General features: G+C 58.7%; 1 protein-coding gene across 1 annotated transcript in view; it reads left to right on the forward strand.

The window, feature by feature from the left end:
• The window catches only part of LCLAT1 (lysocardiolipin acyltransferase 1), a 129,585-nt gene extending 109,959 nt beyond the window's left edge, over positions 1 to 19,626 (forward strand). The window contains exons 6-7 of the mRNA XM_055122389.1: positions 16,631 to 17,153; positions 18,838 to 19,626. Of these exons, the coding sequence (XP_054978364.1) occupies positions 16,631 to 17,133 (503 nt within the window). The 3' untranslated portion in view covers positions 17,134 to 17,153; positions 18,838 to 19,626. The remainder of the gene's footprint in view (positions 1 to 16,630; positions 17,154 to 18,837) is intronic.
• Positions 19,627 to 23,798: the final 4,172 nt, after the last annotated feature.

Consider the following 23,798-nt stretch of genomic DNA (forward strand, 5'->3'; position numbering starts at 1 on the left):
AAAAGATAAGTTACGGACCAATTATATCCTTTCAGTTGCTCGCATTGTAAAACAGCTGTGCTCTTTGGAAATGCCAAAGTAGAGTTTGGGGCCATTCCCTTCAGCTCCGCTGTATTAGGAAAGGGTGACTGCAGCTGAAACGGCTGAACCCCACCTTCTCAGATGGGGTCCTTTCATTCAGCTGAGTCCCAAGTTCTATTTAAAACATCTGATCTCTTGAGACAAATTAATCTGGCTGATCTTCAGTTTGCCAGACTGAAATTGAAAAATTCTAAGCCAAATCCCAATATTTCGTTTGGTTGATTTGGAGTGTTTTGCGAGGGTTTTGTTTGTTTGTTCCTTTTTGCTTGGGGCCACACCCAGTGATGATGCTCAAGGGTTGCTCCTAGCTCTGCACTCAGGAATTACACTTGGTGGTGCTGAGGATGCTGGGGATTGAACCCAGGTCAGCTGCATGCAAGGCAGTCTTCCTGCCCATGGTACTATCTCGCCAGTCCCCCAGTATTTAATTCTTGGCCCTGCCTATAGGCCTTTGAATCAGATTGACATAGGTTAGAATGAATTCATCAGTCAGCTTGACCCTTGCTGCAAACATAGGATTGGACAGATTATTCAACTTGAGTGTGAAGCATAACGCTTCGTGAGCTTATTGTGAGTATCGGAGAAGATAATATACGTGTCTGGATTACTTTTAGCTCCGTGTGCGTGCGCGCGCGCGAGTGTGTGTGTGTGTGTGTGTGTGTGTGTGTGTGTGTGTGGTGTGTGCGTGCGTGTGTGTGTGTGTGTGTGTGTGTGTGTGTGTGTGTGTGTGTGTGTGAATCATTTCTCCGTGCGAGCATTTGTCTCAGTGTTATGGCAGCACTGGAGAGCACAAACATGAGAATGCCAAGGGGGGAGAGTGCAGTTGACCTTTGGGGGAATGCTAATCTGATTCCAGAAATGGGATTTTGACAGGAACCGTCTAAATTTGAAAAAAAATGAGGAGTGCTCCAGAGCGAGCTGCGGGATTTCAAGGAGGAAGCCAAGGAGGAAGCCAAGGTCACATTATCGTCAGATCCCAGGGCTGAGTGACTTGGGGGGACAGTGGGAGCCCCTTAGAGCCTGACCGGCTTGAGCGGGTGTGCGCACAGGACACACACCGGCTGGGGTGAGAACACTCCTTTCCATTTCATTTACGGAAGTAAAGGCTGCGATTCCCTTCGGACCCAGTCACCTGGCTTAGATTTAGTCATCTAAAGAGAGGAGACAAACCAAGCCGACAGATCCCACAAAATCAGCATCAATGGGGACACTGGGCCAGAAAAAGGACGTCAGTGAACTGTTGGCAGGATTTGAGTAAGATAAGAGGGAAGCGAATGGTACCGTGTTGGGCCCCGTTAGTCCCCGGCCTGCGTCCTTGGCTGGAGGTCGTATTAGACTGAGGGGGTTGGTAGCAGTTTATTGGATGTCATTTTAGCATCTTATTTTATTTTTTTTTTTAGCATCTAATTTCAGTGAGCCTGAAATTGTTTTAAAAGAAATATTTAGTAATGAATCTTCATATAATATGAGTCTTTTTTTTTTATTGGGGTGGAGGGTCTCCTAGGCAGTGCTCAGGAGATCTGGGGGAGAACTGGCCTTCGGTTCGGTCCAAGACCCCGAGGATGCAATGTCATTGAGCCCTGTTGTGCCCGAGCTGCCCCAGGCACCCTGGCGATGCTCAGGGCCTCCAGAGCTGCATCCCGTGGTGATGCTCAGGGGACCAGGTGGTGCTGGGAACCGAGCCTGGGTCGGGCACATCTGAGCATGTGCTCTAACCAGCTCTACTGTCTCCCGGCCCCGAGTCTAAATTTTTTGCTCAAGTAAAGCTCAGGTTTAGATTTCTGTGTAAGAGCATGACGAGCGGAGATTTCACAGTGACACTGTTCCTGAGTGTTGTTGAGTGTTGTTGGCAAGTCTCAGCTGATTCACAGCTGAGTGATCCACACAGGAAGCTCAGAGGGAGCTAAGTTTTGCTCTTCTCTGTCGGACCCCAGGATTTACTGGCCATGACCAACCGGCCCCTCCTTTGCCCATCATGCAGGGTATTCCAGGGAGGCCCCTGGTGCAAAATCCTGCAAATGGGCGGCTGTAGCACAAGGCCTGGGGGGCTGGGGGGGTTAACCTGGAAGGTAGGGGGCCACGGGAAGTAATGATCGGAAGGGAACCACGGTCAGGGAAAGGCTGGAAACGTTCCCGTGATGCTCATTAAAAATACCAGGTCTAGCGGCGGTGGGGATTGACCTTTAAATCCTGCTTCAGAAAGTTCTTGCTCGCACCTCCTTTTAGATACGAGGCTTGGAGCGGACGTGTGGCTAATTTAGATCAAAGATGAGAAGGAAAGTGTTTGAAAGGGTTTTCTGGTATTTGTCCATTATTTTAAAAGAATACTATTTAGAGAGGACTGGAGCAATCGCACAGTGGGTAGGGCAGTTGCCTTGCGTGCGGCTGACCCGGGTTCGATTCTTCCGCCCCTCTCGGAGAGCCTGGCAAGCTACCAAGAGTGTCCTGGCAGAGCCTGGCAAGCTCCCTGTGGCATATTCGGTATGCCAAAAACAGTAACAAGGGGGCTGGAGCGATAGCACAGTGGATAGGGTGTTTGCCTTGCACTCGGTCAACCCGGGTTTGATTCCCAGCATCCCATATGGTCCCCTGAGCACCGCCAGGAGTAATTCCTGAGTGCAGAGCCAGGAGTAACCCTGGTGCATTGCCAGGTGTGACCCAAAAAGCAAAAAAAAAAAAAAAAACAGTAACAAGTCTCACAATGGAGATATTACTGGTGCCCGCTCAAGCAAATCGATGAACAACTGGATGACAGTGATACAGTGCTATTATTTAGGGGGCCGGAAAAATAGTATAGGTGTTAGGAAGCTTGCCTTGCATCCCACCAACCCCAGTTTGTATCCCCACCACCAGTTGTAACCCCCCCCCCAAGCACTACCAGGGGTCCCACCTGAGCAGCACAGAGCACTCAGCACCACTGGGTAAGATCCAGCCCCACCACACACACATGCCAAAAAAAATCATTTTATTTTCCTTTCTCCCTTCCCTTCAATTTTGTCATTGTTGAGATGACTGGAGGGCGCAGGCTTGTGGCCCCAGGGGTCACTGGAGCAGTGCTTCTGGGGTCCTGTGGCTGACGCGGCCAGGGCTGGGCGCTCAACCCGCAGGCTCATGCTTGCAAGGGTGCTCTCCGGGCCCTGTGAGGTTCTTACTAGCGAAGGCCTCAGTTCAGGGGGGAGAGCTACTCGCAGTCCGCGGACACTGGCCTCGTTGGTCTTGGACAGAGTTTCTCTTCTCGGGGATTTTTTTATTAATGTTTTCCACTATATCCCAACACCTTCCTCCATCTCTTTCTGCTCTGCTACGTGGCTGTTCTCTTGTTTTTAATGAGTATCCTTTTTTGCGTTTGTGTAAAAGTAACAGTTATTTTAATTGTAGATTTTTTAAAAAAAAACAACGACAGGAGCAATTGCACAACCCATAGGGCATTTGCCTTGAACGCAGCCAACCCAGGTTCGATTCCTCTGTCCCTCTTGGAGAGCTCGGCAAGCTACCGAGAGTATCCCGCCCGTATGGCAGAGCCTGGCAAGCTCCCCGTGGCATATTCGATATGCCAAAAACAGTAATAAGTTTCACAATGGAGACGTTACTGGTACCTGCTCGAGCAAATTGATGAGCAATGGGACGACAGTGCTACAGTGCTACAGATTTTATTTATTTATTTATTTTAATTTATTTTATTGAATCACCATGTGGAAAGTTACAAAGTTCTCAGGCTTATGTCTCAGTTATACAATGCTCAAACACCCGTCCCTTCACCAGTGCCCATATTCCACCACCAAAAAAACCCAGTATACCTCCCACTCCCCACCCCCCCACCCCCACCTGCATAACTGATAAATTTCACTTCATTTTCTCTTTACCTTGATTATATTCCATATTTCAACACAAAACTCACTCTTCTTGTTGGAGTTTCAACACACAACTCACTATTGTTGTTGGAGTTTATTTTTATTTTTTTTTTGCTTTTTGGGTCACACCCAGCGATGCTCAGGGCTTACTCCTGGCTTTGCACTCAGGAATTACTCCCTGGCGGTGCTTGGGGGACCATATGGGATGCCGGGGATCGAACCTGGGTCGGCCGCGTGCAAGGCAAACGCCCTACCCGCTGTGCTATCGCTCCGGTCCCTGTTGTTGGAGTTTATCCCCCAAAAATACGACCTTACTGACAAGGAAGCATTTGATAATTAGTTTTCCATTGATGAGAATGAAGAGATATGAAGTTTAGAATTTCTGTATTTTAGTAATTAAGTCCAGGGAGATTTATGTTGGAAATTGCATCATTTCCCTTCCTGGGGCAGCATGGGGCAGAGGCTTAGTTCACAGTCTGGAGACATGGCTGCAAGCACTTGCTGGGACCAGAAGTACTGTAGCTGGCTCTGGATCCTGGTCATTCAGCAGCAAAGCGACCGTGCAAAAGCATGGCCACCTGGGTCAAATCTCGGCGGAGTGAGAGCCAGTATTGGCCCCGGCCCGAGACTGCCCAAGCATCCCGCTGTTTCAAGTTCAGAACACATTTTTTTTTTCCTCCTTCCCATGCCACCAACTTCCTCAAATCAAATGCTACAGATTTTAAATGCACAAGTAAGACCCGTTTCTCTTTCTGTTTCTTGCTCTTTCCACGTTGCTTGGTTTTTCCTACGTCATCGTGGGTTGGCATAGACCTGTCTTTGGCGTCTCACCACTGCCTTCCCCAGCCTCTGGTCTCTGCGCCCGGGACAAAGCACAGCACCTCGCCCTGGAGAGAAGCCCCCAGGAGCGCTGCCCGATTCCACTTGCTGGGTTCATCTTGGGCACCTTCAGTTTCCTGCCGGCCCTTGGCTCTCTGGGATGGTCACTCCGAACGCCCACGGATACCCACGCCACCCTGAATTCTCACTCTGCGTCCCTGTGGCATTGCCCGGCTTTCTCAGGCGGTGTCTCCTTGCTTTCCTTCACTGTTGTCAGCGCTGCGGGGCCTCAAGGGCCTGTTCATTTTCCGGTTTCTCTTTATAATGGTCACCCCAGCGAGTGCTGTGGACTCTGGGCGCCAGGCCCTTGGTCAGGCTGCGCTGAAGGCATGGTCTCTTGTCCGTAATCATTGAGAAAGTTTGCGATGTAATCCAATTCACACATTATTCATAAAATTGTTTCCATTATTTCGCACGTATGAAGTGCATCGCTGTCTGATTAGAAAAAGTCTCCATGTCCTTCTAACCACCTTTTCCATGGATGTTTTCACCCCTGTGGGAGTCTTCCTTTAAACGTGTTATGGTGAGTCTTCTTATTTTTCTCTAGATCCTTGCATTGAAGTAGCTGTCATTCCCAGCTGATTTCTGATAACCGTTGTTATATATGAAGTTCCAGAAAACCAAGAAAATGGCTTTGAACTCTGTTCTGTCGCATTAGTCTACAAGAAAGGGAAGGAGGGAGGGAGGGAGGGAGGGAGGGAGGAAGGAAGGAAGGAAGGAAGGAAGGAAGGAAGGAAGGAAGGAAGGAAGGAAGGAAGGAAGGAAGGAAGGAAGGAAGGAAGGAAGGAGAAAGAAGGAGAAAGAGAGAAAGGAAGAGAGAGAAAGAAGAGAGAAAGGGAGAGAGAGAGAAAGGGAGAGAGAGAAAGAAGAAAGAGAGAGAGAGAGAGAGAGAGAGAGAGAGAGAGAGAGAGAGGGAGGGAGGGAGGGAGGGAGGGAGGGAGAGAGAGGTGTTTTTCCAGACTTGGTACTCTTAGGGAGTATTTTCGGCATTGAAGACCCCATTTCTTCCCAGCCTCCATGTCGCGCGTGTGTCCCGAGGGGCAGCCTGCTTTCCTGGCCCCCAGGCAGCCGAGCTCCCATGGCCCCAGCCCCTGGCCTCACCCCCAGTTCCCGTTTCCCGTTCGGCTCTGGTCTCTGCAGACTCTCTCTTGGCAGATTCACAGTTTCAGTCTGTAGCTTTTCCCGGGTTTGTACCTTCAGTCTCAGCCACGCGAGAAACTTCCCCTGGGCAGGGCTGCTGCCACGGCCCCCGCCCCTCCCCAGTCGCCACGCAGCCGTGATTTAGTGGCCACTTACTAGGCTCACGTGCTCCGGATTTGATGGCCGCGTGTATGTCTTCCAAACGGAGCGGGAACGGCTCGGAAGGACTCCGCTGACAGCGAAGGACGGAGCCCGCGCCCGGCTCTCTCGGCCCTCCCACCTGACCGCTCACCACTGGGCGTTCTGACATCCGTAGCTCCGTATTTTCAAAGTTTCCACTTGCCGATTCTTGCCACTTTCCTCCTTTATTTTTAGCCAATGCGTTTCTTTCTTTTTTTTTTCTTAATGAACCAAGTGAGAAGCAGTTGGGGTAGATAAATCATGTGCAGGGCTAAGCAATCCATTATAATTAGGATTCCATTATCATGGAATTAGGCGTTCCATTATGGAAATCGGAGCGCTGGCTTCTCCTGGTCTCTGGCGAATCCTGAGACAAATTCTTCTTTGTGGACAAATATTAGCCTAATAATTAGCATATTCAGCCCTGCGGCGGCTCTTCATGCAGTCTCCCCGTGATTAGGACGGCTGTTCTGTTGCGTGTATTTTTATCCACTGGCGTAGCGGGGGCTGGTGGGAATGGCTTTTAGCACCTGAGGATTGGGGACATCAGCGTCACTGGAGTCTTGGTGGCAGCCTGTAAGGCCTCCCCTGTCAGGGGGCGCTGGAAACCTCGGCTCGTGCCGGGGCGCTGTGGTGCTGTGACCAGCTGTCCCTGAAACCAGCCCCAGTGTGGCACCGAGAGTCGCTTTAGCTGTGCTGCTCGGGGTCAGGAATCAGTTTCCATTCCAGCTGGTCGCCGGGCACCTTAAACGCTCCTTCTCGTCTTTCCGAAGCAGACAGACCACGGGCCCCTGCGCTCTGTGGGCGAGAATGTGGCCTCCGGGACTCCTAGCACTTGACCGTCCCTCCTTCCCTGGCCTCCCGTCTGCTCTTCTCCCGGTCCCCACGGGGACACTAAACCGACACCCAGTTCTGGGTTTGACTGTGTTTGGGGGCTACTCGCTGCCTTCTCACTCACCACTCCCCACGTTCCTCGGCCCTAGGAACCAGCCCTCACCTAGCGCTGCTCGTCCACGTTCAGCTTTCTGCGTTGCGTTTTCTTTTCTGAATTTTCATATTTCGGTTCTGGGTCTTTTGGATCCTTCCTCGTGTGTGTGTGTGTGTGTGTGTGTGTGTGTGTGTGTGTGTGTGTGTGTGTGAGAGAGAGAGAGAGAGAGAGAGAGAGAGAGAGAGAGAGAGAGAGCAGGGTTTGCTGTTCAAATTTTCATTTTTCAGTTGTGGGTCTTGGATCCTTCCGTGTGTATGTGTGTGTGTGTGTGTTGTATGGTTTGCTGGAGCCCAAAACTCCTGAACACCCTCACTGCCTTTTTCATGACATGAAGAAAATCTATGACGGAAGCAACTGGCTGATCGAAGCTGTTGATTTAGCTTCGGTTTTAGGGCATTTTAGGGCATCCCAGGGCCCGGGCCGAACCCCCTGTCCCCAGGAGGGAGGAAGAGGAGGCTTTCCTGCCCGCAACTCGCTCGGGTCCTCACAGCCGGGTCCTGAGAGCCCTGGGAGGGGCCGGCCCTCCCCTTGGCCTGGGAACTCGCCCGGGTTTAACAGCAGCGCAGCCCGGGGACCCAGTCAGCATCCGTCGGGGGGTGCGCGTGGGGGCTGCATAGGGGGAGGAGGGCCACGGGGACGAGCAGGACAGAGTGTGTCACTGTCGTTCCTGAAGGGTGCACGCCCTGGGGGCAGGAGAAGCAGGTTTGTGAGGAAGTCTGGGGAGAAACGGTGGCACAGGGGCAAAGAGCAGAGTCGCATCTGCAGACCCCCCCGCCCCCCCCCACCTCGAGGGGGTGGTTCTATTTCTGGACTCTCCGGAGGACAGAGGAGGAAAGAATCACTTCCTCGGGGAGCTGCTCTCCCTGTTTGCAGAGAGACATGACAAGGAAGCACCAGCATTTCAGGTTCCGAACAGCCTTCTGGGTCCCCTGACCTGGGGCCACACCCGTCCCCAGCCCTGGGAGAAATACGACCCCAGGGCTCACCGGTAGGGGTCAGGAGCCCGGGACAGAGACGGGGACACGGGGTGGGTACCAGGGCCGGGGGCGCGGGGGGAGGGGGGCTCTTTACCTTCAGGGGCACCCGTCCCCACCACGGGGCTCTGGATCTGCCTCACCCCAGTCTAGGGTCACATGTGGGCCACTCTTGACCCACGGGGACCTCCAGGCTCTTGCGGCTTTGGTTTCCCAGCATCCCCCTCTCCAGTTGCCCGGCACTTTTGTTTGTTTGTTTGTTTTTTGGGGGTCACACCCAACGATGCTCAGGGCTTCCTCCTGGCTCTGTGCTCAGGAGTTACTCCTGGCGGTGCTCGGGGACCACACGGGATGCTGGGAATCAAACTTGGGTTGGTTGCGTGCCAGGCAGACGCACTGCCCGCTGTGCTGTTGTCCCGCCCGGAGCCTTAGTGGCACTGACCACGGCTGGTGCTCACGGACCCCGGAGCACTGCTCCCTGGGGCGCACGGCTGTCCCTTCTCCCCGTCCCAGAGGGCAGCGCCGTGCCCCAGGTGTGCCGGAGGATGCGCCAGTGTGAAGGCTCCGCGTGGCAGAGCAGCACGGCGGGTGGTGACAGGCAGGAGGGACCATGTCTGAGGTGCCTGTCCCTCAGTTGGGGGCGCGGCCTCGTAGAGAAGGGGGCGCAGCGGAGGGTCCCGAGTGGGGCGTGGAGCCAGTGGAGGAGGGGCCGCTCGTGCATTCTGAGAGGGGCGGCCGCTGGCAGGAGCCCAGAGGGGCTGAGAGCAGTGACCGGGGCCATCATTAGGGGCCAGGGAGCAGGAGGTGGGGCCGACCCGGAAGCAGTTGGGTCGCGCTGGTGGGTGGGCGGGAGAGTGGAAAATAGCAGAAGGATGCAGGTATCCAGCTGGGGGGTGACCGGTTGGCCTCCGAGACAAGGGTCCTGAGAGGCACCGGGCTGGGGGTGGGCGGCAGGGAGTGAGGAGTTCCGGGTAAGCCAGGGTCGGTGGGAGCCGCCAGGAGCAGGGGTGAGTGGGGCGGGCGGAGGGGCGGGCGGAGGGGCGGGCGGGGAGTGAGACTGGGGAGTGGGTTCAGCAGAGAAGCAGGGCCTTGGGCCCCTCCTGCACACACCTGGACGGGGGTGGACACATGCCCGGGTGCTGGCCGGGGCAGAGGGGTCCCCTCCGTCACCAGAAGTCCCCGATAATGCCACCTGGGGGAGAGCACTTCTGTGGCGAAGCGCCTCCACGGGTGTCCTGAACCGTGGGCTCAGGAGGGAGGGGGGTGGGCGGGCTCAGGCAGGGGGGGTGGGGGGAGACACACTGGCCCTTACGCTGCTGGGGAGGGCCGGGGACAGAGGACACGGAGCTCACAGATGGGTCCCGGGGGCCGAGTGAAGAGGAAGCTGCCCTGTTTCGAATAAAATGCCAACAGCAACCAAACTCGTTAAAAATCGGTGCTGATGAGTAAAGCTAGGACTTGTTTTTATTTTTTATATTTTTTTTGCTTTTTGGGTCACACCCGGCGATGCACAGCGGTTACTCCTGGCTCTGCACTCAGGAATTACTCCTGGCGGTGCTCGGGGGACCATATGGGATACTGGGAATTGAACCCAGATTCGCCGCATGCAAGGCAAACGCCCTACCCGCTGTGCTATCGCTCCAGTTCCCAAAGCTGGGACTTGTTTCAGACTTTAAGTACTTTGTTTTCCCGTGTCCCGGTTGGGGGAGACTCCGGCCAGCCTTTCAGAGCCCCTAGACTACGGTGAACATACGTGTGGGATTCGTATGTTATACGAGCGGGGGGGGGGGGGCAGCGAGGCATTCAGGTGCTTGCTCGGTTCAACTCCCCAGGCACCGCCAGGCGTGGTCCCTGAGCACAGAGTGAGGAGTAAGCCCCCCAGTGCCTCCATCAGTGGCCTCGAAGTAAATCTGTATTTGTTAGAACACATACTTGAGAAACTCACCGAGTAGCCGCTCTCAGAGGTCTGATGCAGTCCTGTGAGAAGGAAGCACCTTTCAAGTGTTCAGTTACACGCACGACTCAAGTCACAGCACCGGTGCCAGACTCACTCGTGCCTGAGCACTGCTCATTCCCCTGCCCAAGCCCCGGCCTCTGCAAGCCGCCAGCCCGCCGACTGACACTACAGTTCCTCCCTCTGCCAGTGTTGGTACGAATGCAATGAGCGTTTCGTAGTCTGCGGTCTCTGCCTGCTCCTGAGTACGGCACTGTCAGTGACCCAGGGAGGGAAGATGACAGTGGGAGTGGGGACACGCGGGCTAGCTCAGATCCGCTCCTTTGCACCGACCGAGAGAGCAGAGCAAAACCATGCGTCAGAGCCACATGAGTACTGCGGCCCGAGGGAAAGCAGCACAGTCCCGACTCCCCCGAGGGAAAGCAGTGCAGTCTCGACTCCTGTGAGGGAAAGCAGTGCAGTCTCCGCTCTCCTGCTCTCCTGAGGGAAAGCAGTGCAGTCTCGACTCCCCCGGGGGAAAGCAGTGCAGTCTCGACTCCCCCGAGGGAAAGCAGCACAGTCCCGACTTCCCCGAGGGAAAGCAGTACAGTCTCGACTCCCCTGAGGGAAAGCAGTGCAGTCTCGACTCCCCCGGGGGAAAGCAGTGCAGTCTCGACTCCCCCGAGGGAAAGCAGCACAGTCCCGACTTCCCTGAGGGAAAGCAGTACAGTCTCGACTCCCCCGAGGGAAAGCAGTGCAGTCTCGACTCCCCTGAGGGAAAGTGCAGTCTCGACTCCCCCGGGGGAAAGCAGTACAGTCTCGACTCCCCCGAGGGAAAGCACTGCAGTCTCGACTCCCCCGAGGGAAAGCAGCACAGTCTCGACTCCCCCGGGGGAAAGCAGTACAGTCTCAACTCCCCTGAGGGAAAGCAGTGCAGTCTCGACTCCCCCGAGGGAAAGCAGTGCAGTCTCGACTCCCCTGAGGGAAAGTGCAGTCTCGACTCCCCCGAGGGAAAGCAGTGCAGTCTCGACTCCCCCGAGGGAAAGCAGTGCAGTCTGGACTCCCCTGAGAGAAAGCAGTGCAGTCTTGACTCCCCTGAGGGAAAGCAGTGTGGTCTCGACTCCCCCGAGGGAAAGCAGTGCAGTCTGGACTCCCCTGAGAGAAAGCAGTGCAGTCTCGACTCCCCTGAGGGAAAGCAGCGCACTCTCAACTCCCCGAGGGAAAGCAGCGCAGTCTCGACTCCCCGCGCTGAGATGCGCAGGTCCTGCCGCTGGGTAGACTCAGTCCAGCCAGCTGGCCTGGGCAAATGGGCTGGCCGCTTGCTTGCCTTATTTCTGTTTGGTCGGCGCGCCGGGGGCCCAACGCCCAGGGCAGTTACGGCACCTGCCCGAGTTCCTGTGCCTGGAAGTCAGCAGGCAGAAGCCCAGGTCAGACTGAACTTGTGTCCTGACCCGGGCGGGCCTGGTGGAAGCGCTTTGCAGGAAGACAGAACTAACGACCGGCTCTGTCTGCAGCACATTAACTTCACTTTTCAGTGCCTCAGTTTCCCTACCTGTCAAAGTGCATCAAAATGGCTCCTTGTTTCTCTGGGTTTGGCTCTAGGCCCCGTGATTTATGGTGCCCGACAGTGTAGGTCCGGGCACCAGCCCGCCAGCAGGAAGAGCGGCAGCCGACTCCCCTCCAAGGCCTCAGGGTCCCCGTCCCGAGGGCGGGTGGTGTCCTGTGCTCAGGCCCTGGGGGTTGTTCGCAGGGCCCTGATGGTAAGCGGGAGAGCAGCCGGAGCGCGGTGGTGCTTGCTGGAGGCGTGTCCCCGGTGCCTCTGCTCACCGCGTGTCCCGGGTGCCGGCAGCTGTGTGTCTGGGGCGGGGCGTGCTCGGAGCACAGCGGGAACGGGCAGTGCCGGCATGTGGCGCGAAACGGCAGCGTCCCGTCCAGCTGTTGTCCTCTCCTACCCTAAGGCCCGGGCACGGTGCCCAGACCCTCTCGCGCTCTCTGGTCTCACTGAACCCAGCGGCCAGCCGGTGAGCGGCGAGAGCCGGTGTGGGTCACCCAGCCTCCTCGCCCCTGCCGACTCCTGAGTCTGCGAGTCGAGGCCGCCGTGCGTTGCCGTTGGTCTTCCCACCCGGGCTGTGGTTAGCAGGCAGCTGCCCCAGCATCGCCCCCCGCTGTAAGGGGAGCGGGCACGTTCCCGAAGGAAACGCCAGATCAGACACGAGAAGCGGACAAGCCGGGCTGAGAAGCGAAGCGAAGAAGCGTGAGCTCCTCCCGGGGTTTACGTGCCAGCAGAGCGCGGGCGTGGTCTCTTGGGGAGGGTGGCGCGCTCGGTTCAGGGTCGAGTCAAAGGCCCCGACCGTTTGTGTTGCAGAATGACTGGCAGGCAGAGCTAATGCCACGTGAGCGGGAATACAGAGGCAGGCTTGCCCCACCGGGTAGCGAGTTATGGAAGGGACCAGCGTGGTCTTACAGCAGGAGGAAAGGTCAGAGCAGAGGTCAGAGCAGAAACGGGGGTGGGCGTCTAAGTGTCTCCGTAACAGAGGGCCAGGTTCGTAGTGCCAAGTGCTGGGGACATCAGTGTCTGCTGAGCCGAAGTCAGGCTAGACTGCAAAATTAAAAACGATTTTAGCCTTGCGGATTATGATTGTTTGTAAGTATTATAACTTGGGAGCCGGAGAGGTAGGTGCGGCAGGTAGGGTGCTTGCCTTGAATGCAGCAGACCTGGGTTCAATCCCCGGCAGCAGGAGTGATTGCTGAGCACAGAGCCACGAGTAAGCTCCGAGCACTGCCAGAAGTGGCCCCCAAACTGAAAAAAATAAATACAACTGTAAAATACACAGGCATAAAGTATACGAGATATAAAATATCATTGGAGCAGGGGGGAAGAAATTGGAATTCAAGAGGTATAACAAAAATAAATTGTGGGCCGGAGCGATTGGTCAGAGGTTCCTGCAAGCAGGAATACAAGTCAGCCTCTGTATTCCTGCTTGCCTTGAATGCGGCCAACGCAGGTTCTATCCCCAGCATCCCATAGGGTCCCCCGAGCATGTCAGGCATAATTCCTGAGTGTGGAGCCAGGAGTAACCCCTGAGCATCGCTGGGTGTGACCCAAAAACCAAAAACGACAAGAAAGAAATGAACCTGTCCATACACAGGCTTACTGGGAGCGGAGACTGTAAATAAAGGCAGCCGAGCCGCAGATGATGGATTTGTGATTATCTGCAGCACCAGACTCGCGGGGTATTCGTAGCCCGACAGAGAGAAGGGGCTTTGCAAATTGATGAGACGGGGACCAGCGTCCTTTGGGCCTGGATAAGGAAGGGCGTGTAGGTGACTCCAGAGCTCCGGATCCCGCTGCCAGCTCACCAGCGACACAGTTAGGAGGCAGGATTGGCAGATGTGAGGGGCGGAGGGTCAGCAACCCTAACCCCAGCTTCAGAGCGCGAGTCGCGAGGCCAGCGTGGGCACGCCTGCCTGTGTCACTGAACCAAAGGCTCAGTGGGTCCAGGCGCTGTGGCAGCTCCTGGAACGCGGCGCTGCTCCCAGACCTGGTTGCGGGGCGGGAGAGCCAGCCCGTCTCGTCTCGCCCCGGGAGTGCTGGCCCTCCCCGGGCCGCCTTCTCCTGAGTGGCAGCTGCTTGGTGAGATTTTCGGTCTTTGATCCAGCAGTCAGTTAACTGGCATTTATTCTAGGAAGTCACTGTCATTTGTCACCACTCTAGCAGCTAGGGGGTTGACGTGAAGTCCAGCGGGTGGGGCGTTTGCCTTGCGTATGCCTGACCCGGGTTCAATCCCCAGCATCTCTTATGGCCCCCTGAGTGGAGAGCCAGGAGGAACCCCTGAGCATTGCTGGTGTGACCCAAAAAGAGAGAGATTTTTCTTTTTTTTTGCTTTTTGGGTCACACCCAGCGATGCACAGGGGTTACTCCTGGCTGTACACTCAGGAATTACTCCAGGCGGTGCTCAGGGGACCATATGGGATGCTAGGAATCGAACCCGGGTTGGCCACATGCAAGGCAAATGCCCTACCCGCTGTGCTATTGCTCCGGTCCCCGAAAAAGAGAGGTGGTTTTTTGTGGTTTTTTTTTTTTTTTGCCTTTTGGGTCACACCTGGCAATGCACAGGAGTTACTCCTGGCTCTGCATTCAGGAATCACCCCTGTCGGTGCTCAGGGGACCATATGTGAGGCTGGGAATCGAACCCGGGTCAGCCACGTGCAAGGCAAACGCCCTACCTGCTGTGCTATTGCTCCAGCCCCCCAAAAAAGAGACTTTAATATTTTTTTAATTTAAAATATTTATATCAAATATTTATTATGTTTCTATAAACAAATATTTAGAAAATCTTATATAGAAAGAGTAGAGAGATGAGTTGAAAGAACTAGTTATGAAATGACACGGTGTGATTCCATGTATTAAAGAAGCTTAAGGCACATGTTTTCCATAGATTATGTGTCTGTGTGTCTGTCTACTATGCACACACTGTTATTCACATCTTGCCCTTGAGGACCTGTTAGTACTCCAGCATTGTCCGGTGGAGCTAAATGTTGACATGTTTTCCTTATTTTGGGGAGGGAGGGAGAGAGAGAGAGAGAGAGAGAGAGAGAGAGAGAGAGAGAGTGTGTGACACCCAGTGGTGCTTAGGGCTTACTCCTGGCTTGGTACTAAGAGATCTTTCCTGGTGGGACTCAAGTGGGTGGCCAGAGACTAACCGATGCGCAAGGCAAGCGCCTTCCTGCTGTGCTATCTCTCTGGCCCGTGTTTTCATTCTCTCTGGCAAATGAAATTTGTGTTGAATGTCCAGAGAACTAGTGCCCCTCAGAAGAAAGATAAAAAAAAAAAAAAAGATTCAAGCATTTATACAAAGCAGAAAAAGCCCGACAGAGCTAGGATTGGAATGTGAAAACACGTGTTTCTGAAATTATGTGCGAAAACCAGATTCCTGTTGTCGTCTGAATGCTCGCAGGACGCCGTTTTCAGTGTCACCTCTGGGGCTGGGCGCCACGTGCCTTGAAGCCCAGGACGGTGCTTAGACCAAGAATCGGTACAAGCTTGGACTGACCGGCGAAAATTGGTGGGCGGGAAACCGGTGGTCCTAGAATGCAGAGGAGCTGAGCCTGGCGCTGTCCCGGGCTGTGCCGGGGACGGGCCTGTTGGCCGCAGTCGAGGCCGATCCTAAGCCCCGTCCCTGGCCCCCGCCCTTCCTTCTGACACACAGAGCCTGTCGCACTGCCACCCCCGCTCCCAGCGAGCTTCTGTAAAGCCCGAGGCTGCCACAGACAGTGTCCGCCCGCGCAGATGCAGGACAGACGGAGGGCCAGACCGAGGGTCCCGCCTGAGGAGCAGTGGGCGCCTTGCAGCCGGCCGGGCGGGGCCGCCCCTTAAACCGCGTACCTGAGAGTCAGCTTCTTTCACAGCAGCAGATAGTAAAGCGCTGATACTGTTTTCACACCAAAACTGTATTCGGGACCGTGTGACCGTGGCGGTGCGGGGGTGGGACCCGGGCTCTCGTGCTCTGCCCCGGCCCGGCTCTTCTCGTGCCCGGCCGACAGCGCAGCCCCGAGTTTCAGTGCTCGCTTCACTGCTGTCAGGCCCACAGGGCGGGGGCCCGCAAGCCAGACTCCTCCCTGTTCCTTTCTGCAGGGAGCTGCGGGGCCCGAAACGCCCCTCTGGGCCGCGGGCAGCTGTCGCAGAAGTGTCCCTGGCTGTGCCTCCCCCGGGGACCTTGATTTACTTAGCGAGTCCACGTCCCAGGTCTCTCCCCGCCCCACAGCACTGAAGGGGTGGAGGAGAGCAGCCCTCGGCTGTGCGCCCGCGGGCAGGGCCCTCAACCTCTCTGGGCTCCCACACGGGCCTGGGGGGGGCCCTTAAAGGCCACCTTTCCACCCACGTGCCTGGCGCCAGGGCCAGGAGCCCGGCTGGCCCCCCCAGCCTGCTCCCTGAGGCCGCACAGGCTCTCTGCACCTTGTTCTGTCTCGGCCCTTTCCTTCCGGAATGTTCTTGTCACTGACCCCCATGTCCTCTGGGCTGAAATGGGCACCCAGGCCCCCCCTCTGCGATGCTCCCAGCCTGCCCCCCGCAGAGCTCGGATTCCAGTTGCCTCGGGGCTCGGCCTGCAACCCGGCCCGGCCCCCTCTCCTCCCCGCGTCTCTGCCTGCGGCCCCTGGCCCACTGTGGGCGTGGGAATCCCGCATTCCCGTAGCCTTAATGCAACTGGACCCCCCTGAGCACAGATCCGGGAGGAACCCCGGAGCACCACCGGGTGTGGCCCAGAAACCATAAAAAATGGGAGAAAAAAAATTCCCGGGCGGGGCGTGTTGGCGCGCGCTCCTGGCACAGCCAGTTCTGTCGGCTGCTCGTCAGTCAGGGCATCACGGGGCCCTGGGGAGGTGGGGGGACCCCGATACCCAGGGGAAGGGCTGGCCAGCCCCCTGCCGCACACCGGGATGCCCGCCTGCGCGAAGCCTCTTCCTGAGGAGCAGGATGAGGGGCCCGGGAACAGCGTCTCCCCCCGACGGGGTCCCCGGCCCGCGCCCCCCACTGCGCCGGCCCCCCGCCCCCCACCCCCCGCCCCCGCCCGTCACTCACCCTCTGCCCCCGTCCCCTGCCCAGGCAAGAACCTGGACGCCGTGCACGACATCACCGTGGCCTACCCGCACAACATCCCGCAGACGGAGCGGCACCTGCTGCGCGGCGACTTCCCGCGCGAGATCCACTTCCACGTGCGCCGCTACCCGGTGTCGGCGCTGCCGCGCGCCAAGGAGGAGCTGCAGCTCTGGTGCCACCGGCGCTGGGAGGAGAAGGAGCAGCGGCTGCGCGCCTTCTACGCGGGCGCGGGCAGCCTGGGCCCGCCGGGCGGCGGCGCCGTCCCGCCCTGCAAGTCGGAGCTGCGCGTGCTGCTGGTGAAGGTGCTGTCGCTGGTGTACTGGAGCCTCTTCAGCCCCGCCATGTGCCTGCTGCTCTACGCCTGCAGCGCCGCGCGCTGGTACTGCCTCGCCACCGTCGCCGTCTTCGTGCTGCAGGAGCGACTCTTCGGCGGGCTGGAGGTCATCGAGCTGGCCTCGCACCGCGTCCTGCACAGGCAGCCGCCGCTGGCCGCCAGGAAGAGCGAGTAGCGGGAGGGGGAGGGGAGGAGGTGATGATGGGGGGCTTGGGGGGGAGGGGGAGACAGGGCCGGCTCTGCGCCCAGAGGGCTCCCCGGTGGGGGGAGGAACAGCCTGTGAGCGTCTAGTCGGCCCCGCCCGGCCCGGCCTGCCTCTCTGCCTCCGTTGCTGGCGAAGGGAGACAGACTCTGCTTTCAGCCTTGCGGGAGGGGAGACAGCCACCTCGCTCCCTCCCGAGCACTGTTTTGTGCTCGTAGGTCTCCGAATGTCACACACTCGGTCCTGCGGGGCCCGCCGGAGCCGTGGGTGTCCAGCGGGCCGGCAGGGACCAGGCGCCCCCCTGACAAGGCAGAGCAGGCGCAGGGTGGTCTCCAAGGACCCCTCCTGGCCCCACCCCTGCCCCGGCCCCTCAGTCACTGCCCCTCCTCGAAGGCGGACAGCCCCGGACCCTGCGCTCAGATAGCCAGTGAGAGCCCTGCGTTCGGGGAGCCTTGTGCCGTGGCCTCAGTCGCCCCGTTGGGTGACCACTGTGCTCTTTCTCCCCCCCCCACCCTGGGAGCCCTCAGGCGGTTCTGCAGAAGCACCCTTGGGTGCCCCGTGTGGACACCTTGGCGGTGTTGGATGGCTGGGACCCGCCGGCTGAGGCCTCCCCTACCCCCACACCCCCCAGCTGTCCCACGAGTGTAGCGTTTCCAAACGGGCCGAGTCACTTCCCGGGCCCAAGGGACGCGTAGAACATTCGTTCATGGGCCCTAAGCTGAACTCTTCAAAGTCCCCTCTTCGGACGTATTTATTTGAAACCCGCCCCCGAGAGAGACTCTTTCCTGCACCTGCAAACGGGTGGGCACCCCCTCACCCCGCCCCCGCCGTCATTCAGGCCACGGTGGGCAAGCAGGCCGGGCTGCAAAGGTTCCCTCCCGGGCGCCTTCACACGTCTTCCTCGCGAAGCAGAGATGAAACAAGCGAGAAGCAAGATGGCCCAGGACACGCCCTTGGTGCAAAGAGCAAGGCACCCCTGCCTTGGTCTCTGAGCAGTGAGAGTCAAACCCACGGGACCCCCCGTGCCCCGAGATGCTTCCTGTGGTCTGGGGTCCATGGGAACGGAATCTCGGGCTGCCTGGCACAGGAACCCATGCTCTGTGCCCTCAGCGGGAGCCGGGCACCCCCGAGCAGCAGGGCGGGGCCATGGCCCTTAGCCGGGCCGGGGGAGGCCAGAGGGGCCCTTTGGCTTCTGGTTTTCACTGGGGCGGGGGTCTTTCTCTGTCCCTGCCCTTCTCTTTCTCCCTGATCCCTTCCTTTCTAGTCGGGTCTTCAGACTGCTTTTTGTTAGATTTCGAAACACAAATGCTTTCATCAATCAGGATCGCACAGGCCTGTCTTCCGCCCCACGGGGGTACACAGGGCACCCCCCCCCCTCCTCCTGCTTCCCCGTCCCCTCCCTCAAGGTTCAACTGCCACCTAATGCCTCTTAACTCAGACGCCTGTCAGAGGGAGAAACCTTTTCTTCCTCTCTCTCTCGAGGAAAAAAAAAATGTTTTCTTTTGATGATTGAAAAAAAAAAAAGTTTTAAATAAAAGGCAAATCTTCTGTTACCTGGCCCCAAATTCTTCAGCATTGAAGTGAAGGGAGACAGGCAGTGCTCTCGCTATAAGAAATCAGTGATAACTTTTTAAAAAATAATAAATTTAAAGTTTTTTTTTTTTTTTTTTTTTGCAGCAGGCCTTTTCAAAAATCAGAGTGAAAGACACAGAACAGTTTGGGACTTGGCGCCCATGGAAATCGGTGCCGAAATGCCACAGCCCCTGCACCCCCCACCCGCCCCACGCCTGCCCCAGTGGGTCCCTCCCCCCACTCTCTGAAGGCCGAGTCTGCGCGTCCACTCTGCAGGGGCCCCCAAGGCGGGCGATGTTTCCCCAGACTGACCGTCAACTCTCCAGCCTGCTTCCCGGGGGACGGCCCGAGAGGTGGCCGTCACCCGCCAGCTGGCCCGAGCCGGGGTCAGAGTGAGCAGGCCGGGGGCCGGGAGAGGTCACGGCGGAGCCCCCCCTCTCAGGCTTCGGGGAGGCCGGGCGTGGGACTGGGCCCTCCCGAGACATCCCCCGAGATGACCTCCCGACTCCGTGTCCCCCGACTCGGGGCTGCCCCCGCCCGGACTCCGGGGGGCACCGGTGTAACTGTTTACATTTCCCCTGCACCCCGCGCTCCCAGTGCCTTAGCTCCGGGCTCCTGGCTGCCCTTCCTGCCCCAGGGTTCCGCAGTGCTTCTCCCAGTGAGAGTCTCAGTGGAGTTGGGGCGGCCGGGGACACCCCACTCACGGCTGGCCGGTGCCGGCTGGGTCTGGGTCTCAGAGGAGAGGCGCGGTGCAGGCCCTTTGTGTCTGGGAAGATCACGGGCAAAACCCAAGGCTCAGAAATCCCTCTGGACGGCCTTAGCGTCCACGGGGTGGCTGTGAGCCGTGTCCTGTGGAGACACACCCCGGAATAAAGGTGACGTGGATGAAACGCTCCCGGGCGTGTGCTCTGAGTCTGCTTTGGCAGGGGCTGCGGGAGCGAGGTGCCCCCCCTCTCGCCCACATGTTAGGAGCCGCCCGTCCCCCCACATATCAGAGGTGCTGCCATCTCCCTGTGTTGGGGTGCCCCATCTCCCTGTGTTAGGGGTGCTCCCATCTCCCTGTTAGGGGTGCCCCCTCTCCCTGTGTTAGGGTGCCCCATCTCCCTGTCTTAGGGGTGCTCCATCTCCCTGTGTTAGGGTGCCCCATGTCCCTGTGTTAGGGGTGCCCCATGTCCCTGTGTTAGGGGTGCTCCCATCTCCCTGTGTTGGGGTGCCCCGTCTCCCTGTGTTAGGGGTGCCCCATCTCCCTGTGTTAGGGGTGCTCCCATCTCCCTGTGTTAGGGGTGCTCCCATCTCCCTGTGTTAGGGGTGCCCCATCTCCCTGTGTTAGGGGTGCCCCATCTCCCTGTGTTAGGGGTGCCCCATCTCCCTGTGTTAGGGGTGCTCCCATCTCCCTGTGTTAGGGGTGCCCCATCTCCCTGTGTTAGGGGTGCTCCCATCTCCCTGTTAGGGGTGCCCCCTCTCCCTGTGTTAGGGGTGCCCCCTGTCCCTGTGTTAGGGGTGCCCCATCTCCCTGTGTTAGGGGTGCCCCATCTCCCTGTGTTAGGGGTGCTCCCATCTCCCTGTGTTGGGGTGCCCCATCTCCCTGTGTTAGGGGTGCTCCCATCTCCCTGTGTTAGGGGTGCTCCCATCTCCCTGTGTTAGGGGTGCTCCCATCTCCCTGTGTTGGGGTGCCCCATCTCCCTGTGTTAGGGGTGCCCCATCTCCCTGTGTTGGGGTGCCCCGTCTCCCTGTGTTGGGGTGCCCCGTCTCCCTGTGTTGGGGTGCCCCATCTCCCTGTGTTGGGGTGCCCCGTCTCCCTGTGTTGGGGTGCCCCGTCTCCCTGTGTTGGGGTGCCCCGTCTCCCTGTGTTGGGGTGCCCCGTCTCCCTGTGTTGGGGTGCCCCATCTCCCTGTGTTGGGGTGCCCCATTTCCCTGTGTTAGGGGTGCCCCATCTCCCTGTGTTAGGGGTGCCCCATCTCCCTGTGTTAGGGGTGCTCCCATCTCCCTGTGTTGGGGTGCCCCATTTCCCTGTGTTAGGGGTTCCCCATCTCCCTGTGTTGGGGTGCCCCATTTCCCTGTGTTAGGGGTGCCCCATCTCCCTGTGTTAGGGGTGCTTCCATGTCCCTGTGTTAGGGGTGCTCCCATCTCCCTGCATGTTAAGGGTGCTCCCATCTCCCCACGTGTTAGGGGTGCTCCCATCTCCCTGTGTTGGGGTGCTCCCATCTCCCCACATATTAGAGGTGCTCCCATCTTCCTGTGTTAGAGGTGCTCCCATCTCCCCACATGCTAAAGGTGCTCCTATCTCCTTGTGTGTTAGGGGTGCTCCCATCTCCCTGTCTTAGGGGTGCTCCCGTCTCCCCGCGTGTTGAAGGTGTTTCCGTCCCTATGGTGGAGGTGCTCCCCGTCTTCCCGGAGCCCACAGAGATGCCCGCACAAGGCCATGGCGCCCCTCGGTGTCAGGGTTCGGGACATGCCACCCCGCGCACTGCCTGTTGGAGCTGAGTGGGCACCGCAGCAGCTGCAGGGAGAGGCCTTCCTGCGCCCCATCTTTTGCATAGAACTGTGCTGGGAGGGGCTGGTGCCCTCCCGGAGGGCGTCTCCCCTCAAAGCAGCCCCCAAGGGCCCCGGGAGGAACGGGTCTCTCGGGACGCGCCTCAGGGTGCCGGGGCCGGGCCAGGACGTGACCCGAAGCATCCCGTGGAAGGGGGATCTGGGGAAACTGAGGCAGTAGTTCCAGTGTTCCCAGAATCCCGGCTGTGGTGGCTTCCTGCCGCCAGGGAAAGGCCCCACGGGCCAGCCCTGCACACAGCCCAGGACTCACCGGAACTCGGTCTTCGGGTCATCGAGCTCAGGACCCTCTTCCTGTGGCCCCACGGCCCCACCCAGACGGAGCCTGGTTCTCGCCAAACCCCACTGCGTCCCGCACGCCTGCGCCCAGTGAGAAGATGCGGGGCAGCTGGGGGAAGCCGCTCCTCACGCCCAGGAGTCCGTGACTTGATTTCCCAGGCGCCCCCTCCCCGTTCTTTTTTCTATCTTCTTCATCATCTTCATCATCATCTCCTCCTTCTCCTCCTCCTTCTCCTTCTCCTTCTCCTCCTCCTCTTCTTCTTTCTTCTTCCTTCTTCCTTCTTCTTTCCTCTTCCTTCTTTCTTCTTCCTTCTTCTTCCTTCTTCTTCTTCTTCTTCTCCTTCTCCTTCTCCTTCTCCTCCTCCTCCTCCTCCTCCTCCTCCTCCTCCTCCTCCTCCTCCTCCTCCTCCTCTTCTTCCTCCTATTATTATTACTGCTTTTTGGGTCACACCCGGCCATGCTCAGGGGTCACTCCTGGCTCTGCACTCAGGAATTACTCCTGGCGGTGCTCAGGGGACCATATGGGATGCTGGGAATCGAACCCAGGTTGGCCGCGTGCAAGGCAAACGCCCTACCCGATGTGCTATCGCTCCAGCCCCCCCGCCCCCGCTCCTGAACCAGCTGCTGCAGTGCCGGCCGACCACGCCCCAGCCCCCCCTCCCGGGAAGACACCCCCAGTCCCACCAGGGCCACGGGGTACAGCCTGACGCGGGGGCTGTGCCAGTGTCTGCACGGGGGAGCCGCAGCCCCCAAGGCCGTGTGTGACCTGGACCCCGCACAGGGGCGCTGGGGAGACGCCCAGGTAGGTCCCTGCGGGAGCCGCCCCGTCTGCAGGGGCTGGTCCTCCCGGCCTGGCCTCGGCGCCCTCCAAGCCTCCCAGTCCACTCTTCTGAAGCGTCCCTTGGCCTTCGCGTCATCCTCATGTTGTTCCCCTTGTTAGCACACCTGGAGCGCGTAGCCCAGAGAGGGTGGACGGCTTGTCTAAGGATGCACAGCAGCAGGTTTTCTGACCTTGAGCATGTCCCTGTCCCAGTGGCTGGGACATTTCCCCACCCCCACGTGCCGTGAGGCGCAGACGGCGTGCAGGAGGACAGGTTTCCAAGAGACCAGGCGCGGCGGCACCCGGGAGAATGTCCGATCAGCTCCTGCTGAGCTGGAGAAGGTTGGCCCCATCCGCCCTGCTCCCCGCCACTCCCCGGTGCGGCCCTTTATCGGTGCACGCGCCCGCCCCGCGCCCTTCCTGTCTGCTCCCAGCCCCCGGGAGGCCTGGCAGAAGGCCGAGGCGAATACCCGAAGACAGAGAAGACAGGGGAGAGGCTCAGGCCCGGGAGGGCCTGAAGGGGGCCCTGGAGGAGGGCCGGGAGCAGGCAGGCAGGTGGACAGGGTCGGGGTTGCGAGAAGGCGCAGCAGGCGGGGCTGCACGGGGCTGCAGCTTGAGCTGGTTCCAGGGCTCGGGAGGGAGCAGGGTAGGGATCTGCCCCCGCCCTGGGGCCTTACCAGGTGCCGAGACCCTCGGCCCCCTCACTGCCCTGCCCCGCGTCGTGAGGACCTCGCAGGAGGGGACGGTCCCCCCCACATCCCTGCCAGTGTCCCCTGGGGATCTCAGGCAGGAGAGGCGGGAGGGCCTGAGTCACGGGCACAGCTGGCAGCACTGAGTCACGGGGACACGGTTGCCTGGACGGGGGGCGAGGGGCACGGCTGAGTCACGTGGGCCTGCGTGGAGCTGGTGGGGGGCCCCGAGTCACTGTGTCCTCGTCGGGAGCAGAGCCCTGCAGAGCACGTGTCCCCGGCCGCCAGCTGCGGGGGACGCTCTCAGCGACAGGCGTGGCCGTCACGCATGGTGGCACCAACACTAAAGGCACCCAGGCACCCCGTGGGCGCCTGGAGAGGAAGCACTTCCAGGTCAAAGTGCAGCGTTGGCAGCAGCCGAACCCCCGCCTGTGTGGCGAAGGTGGGCACCGAGGAGGCGCCTTGAGTATCTGAAGCAGCCGGGCCGAAGGTGGCCAGTGGCCGCACAGATGAACAGACGGCCCCCGTCGGCCATGTGACACTGTGGGACTCCCCGTTCCCAGACTCGGGCGGGGGATGGGACACTCATTTCCCCTTACCAGGACTCTCTTTCTCACAGGCACTCACGCATATGCATATGCACACATGTGCACACACGTGCACTGCACTCGCGCGCGCACACACACACACACACAAACACACACACACAGGTGTACCTCCACTCTCAC

The sequence above is a fragment of the Sorex araneus genome, chromosome X (genome assembly GCF_027595985.1).
Source record: "Sorex araneus isolate mSorAra2 chromosome X, mSorAra2.pri, whole genome shotgun sequence".
Lineage (NCBI taxonomy): Eukaryota > Metazoa > Chordata > Mammalia > Eulipotyphla > Soricidae > Sorex > Sorex araneus.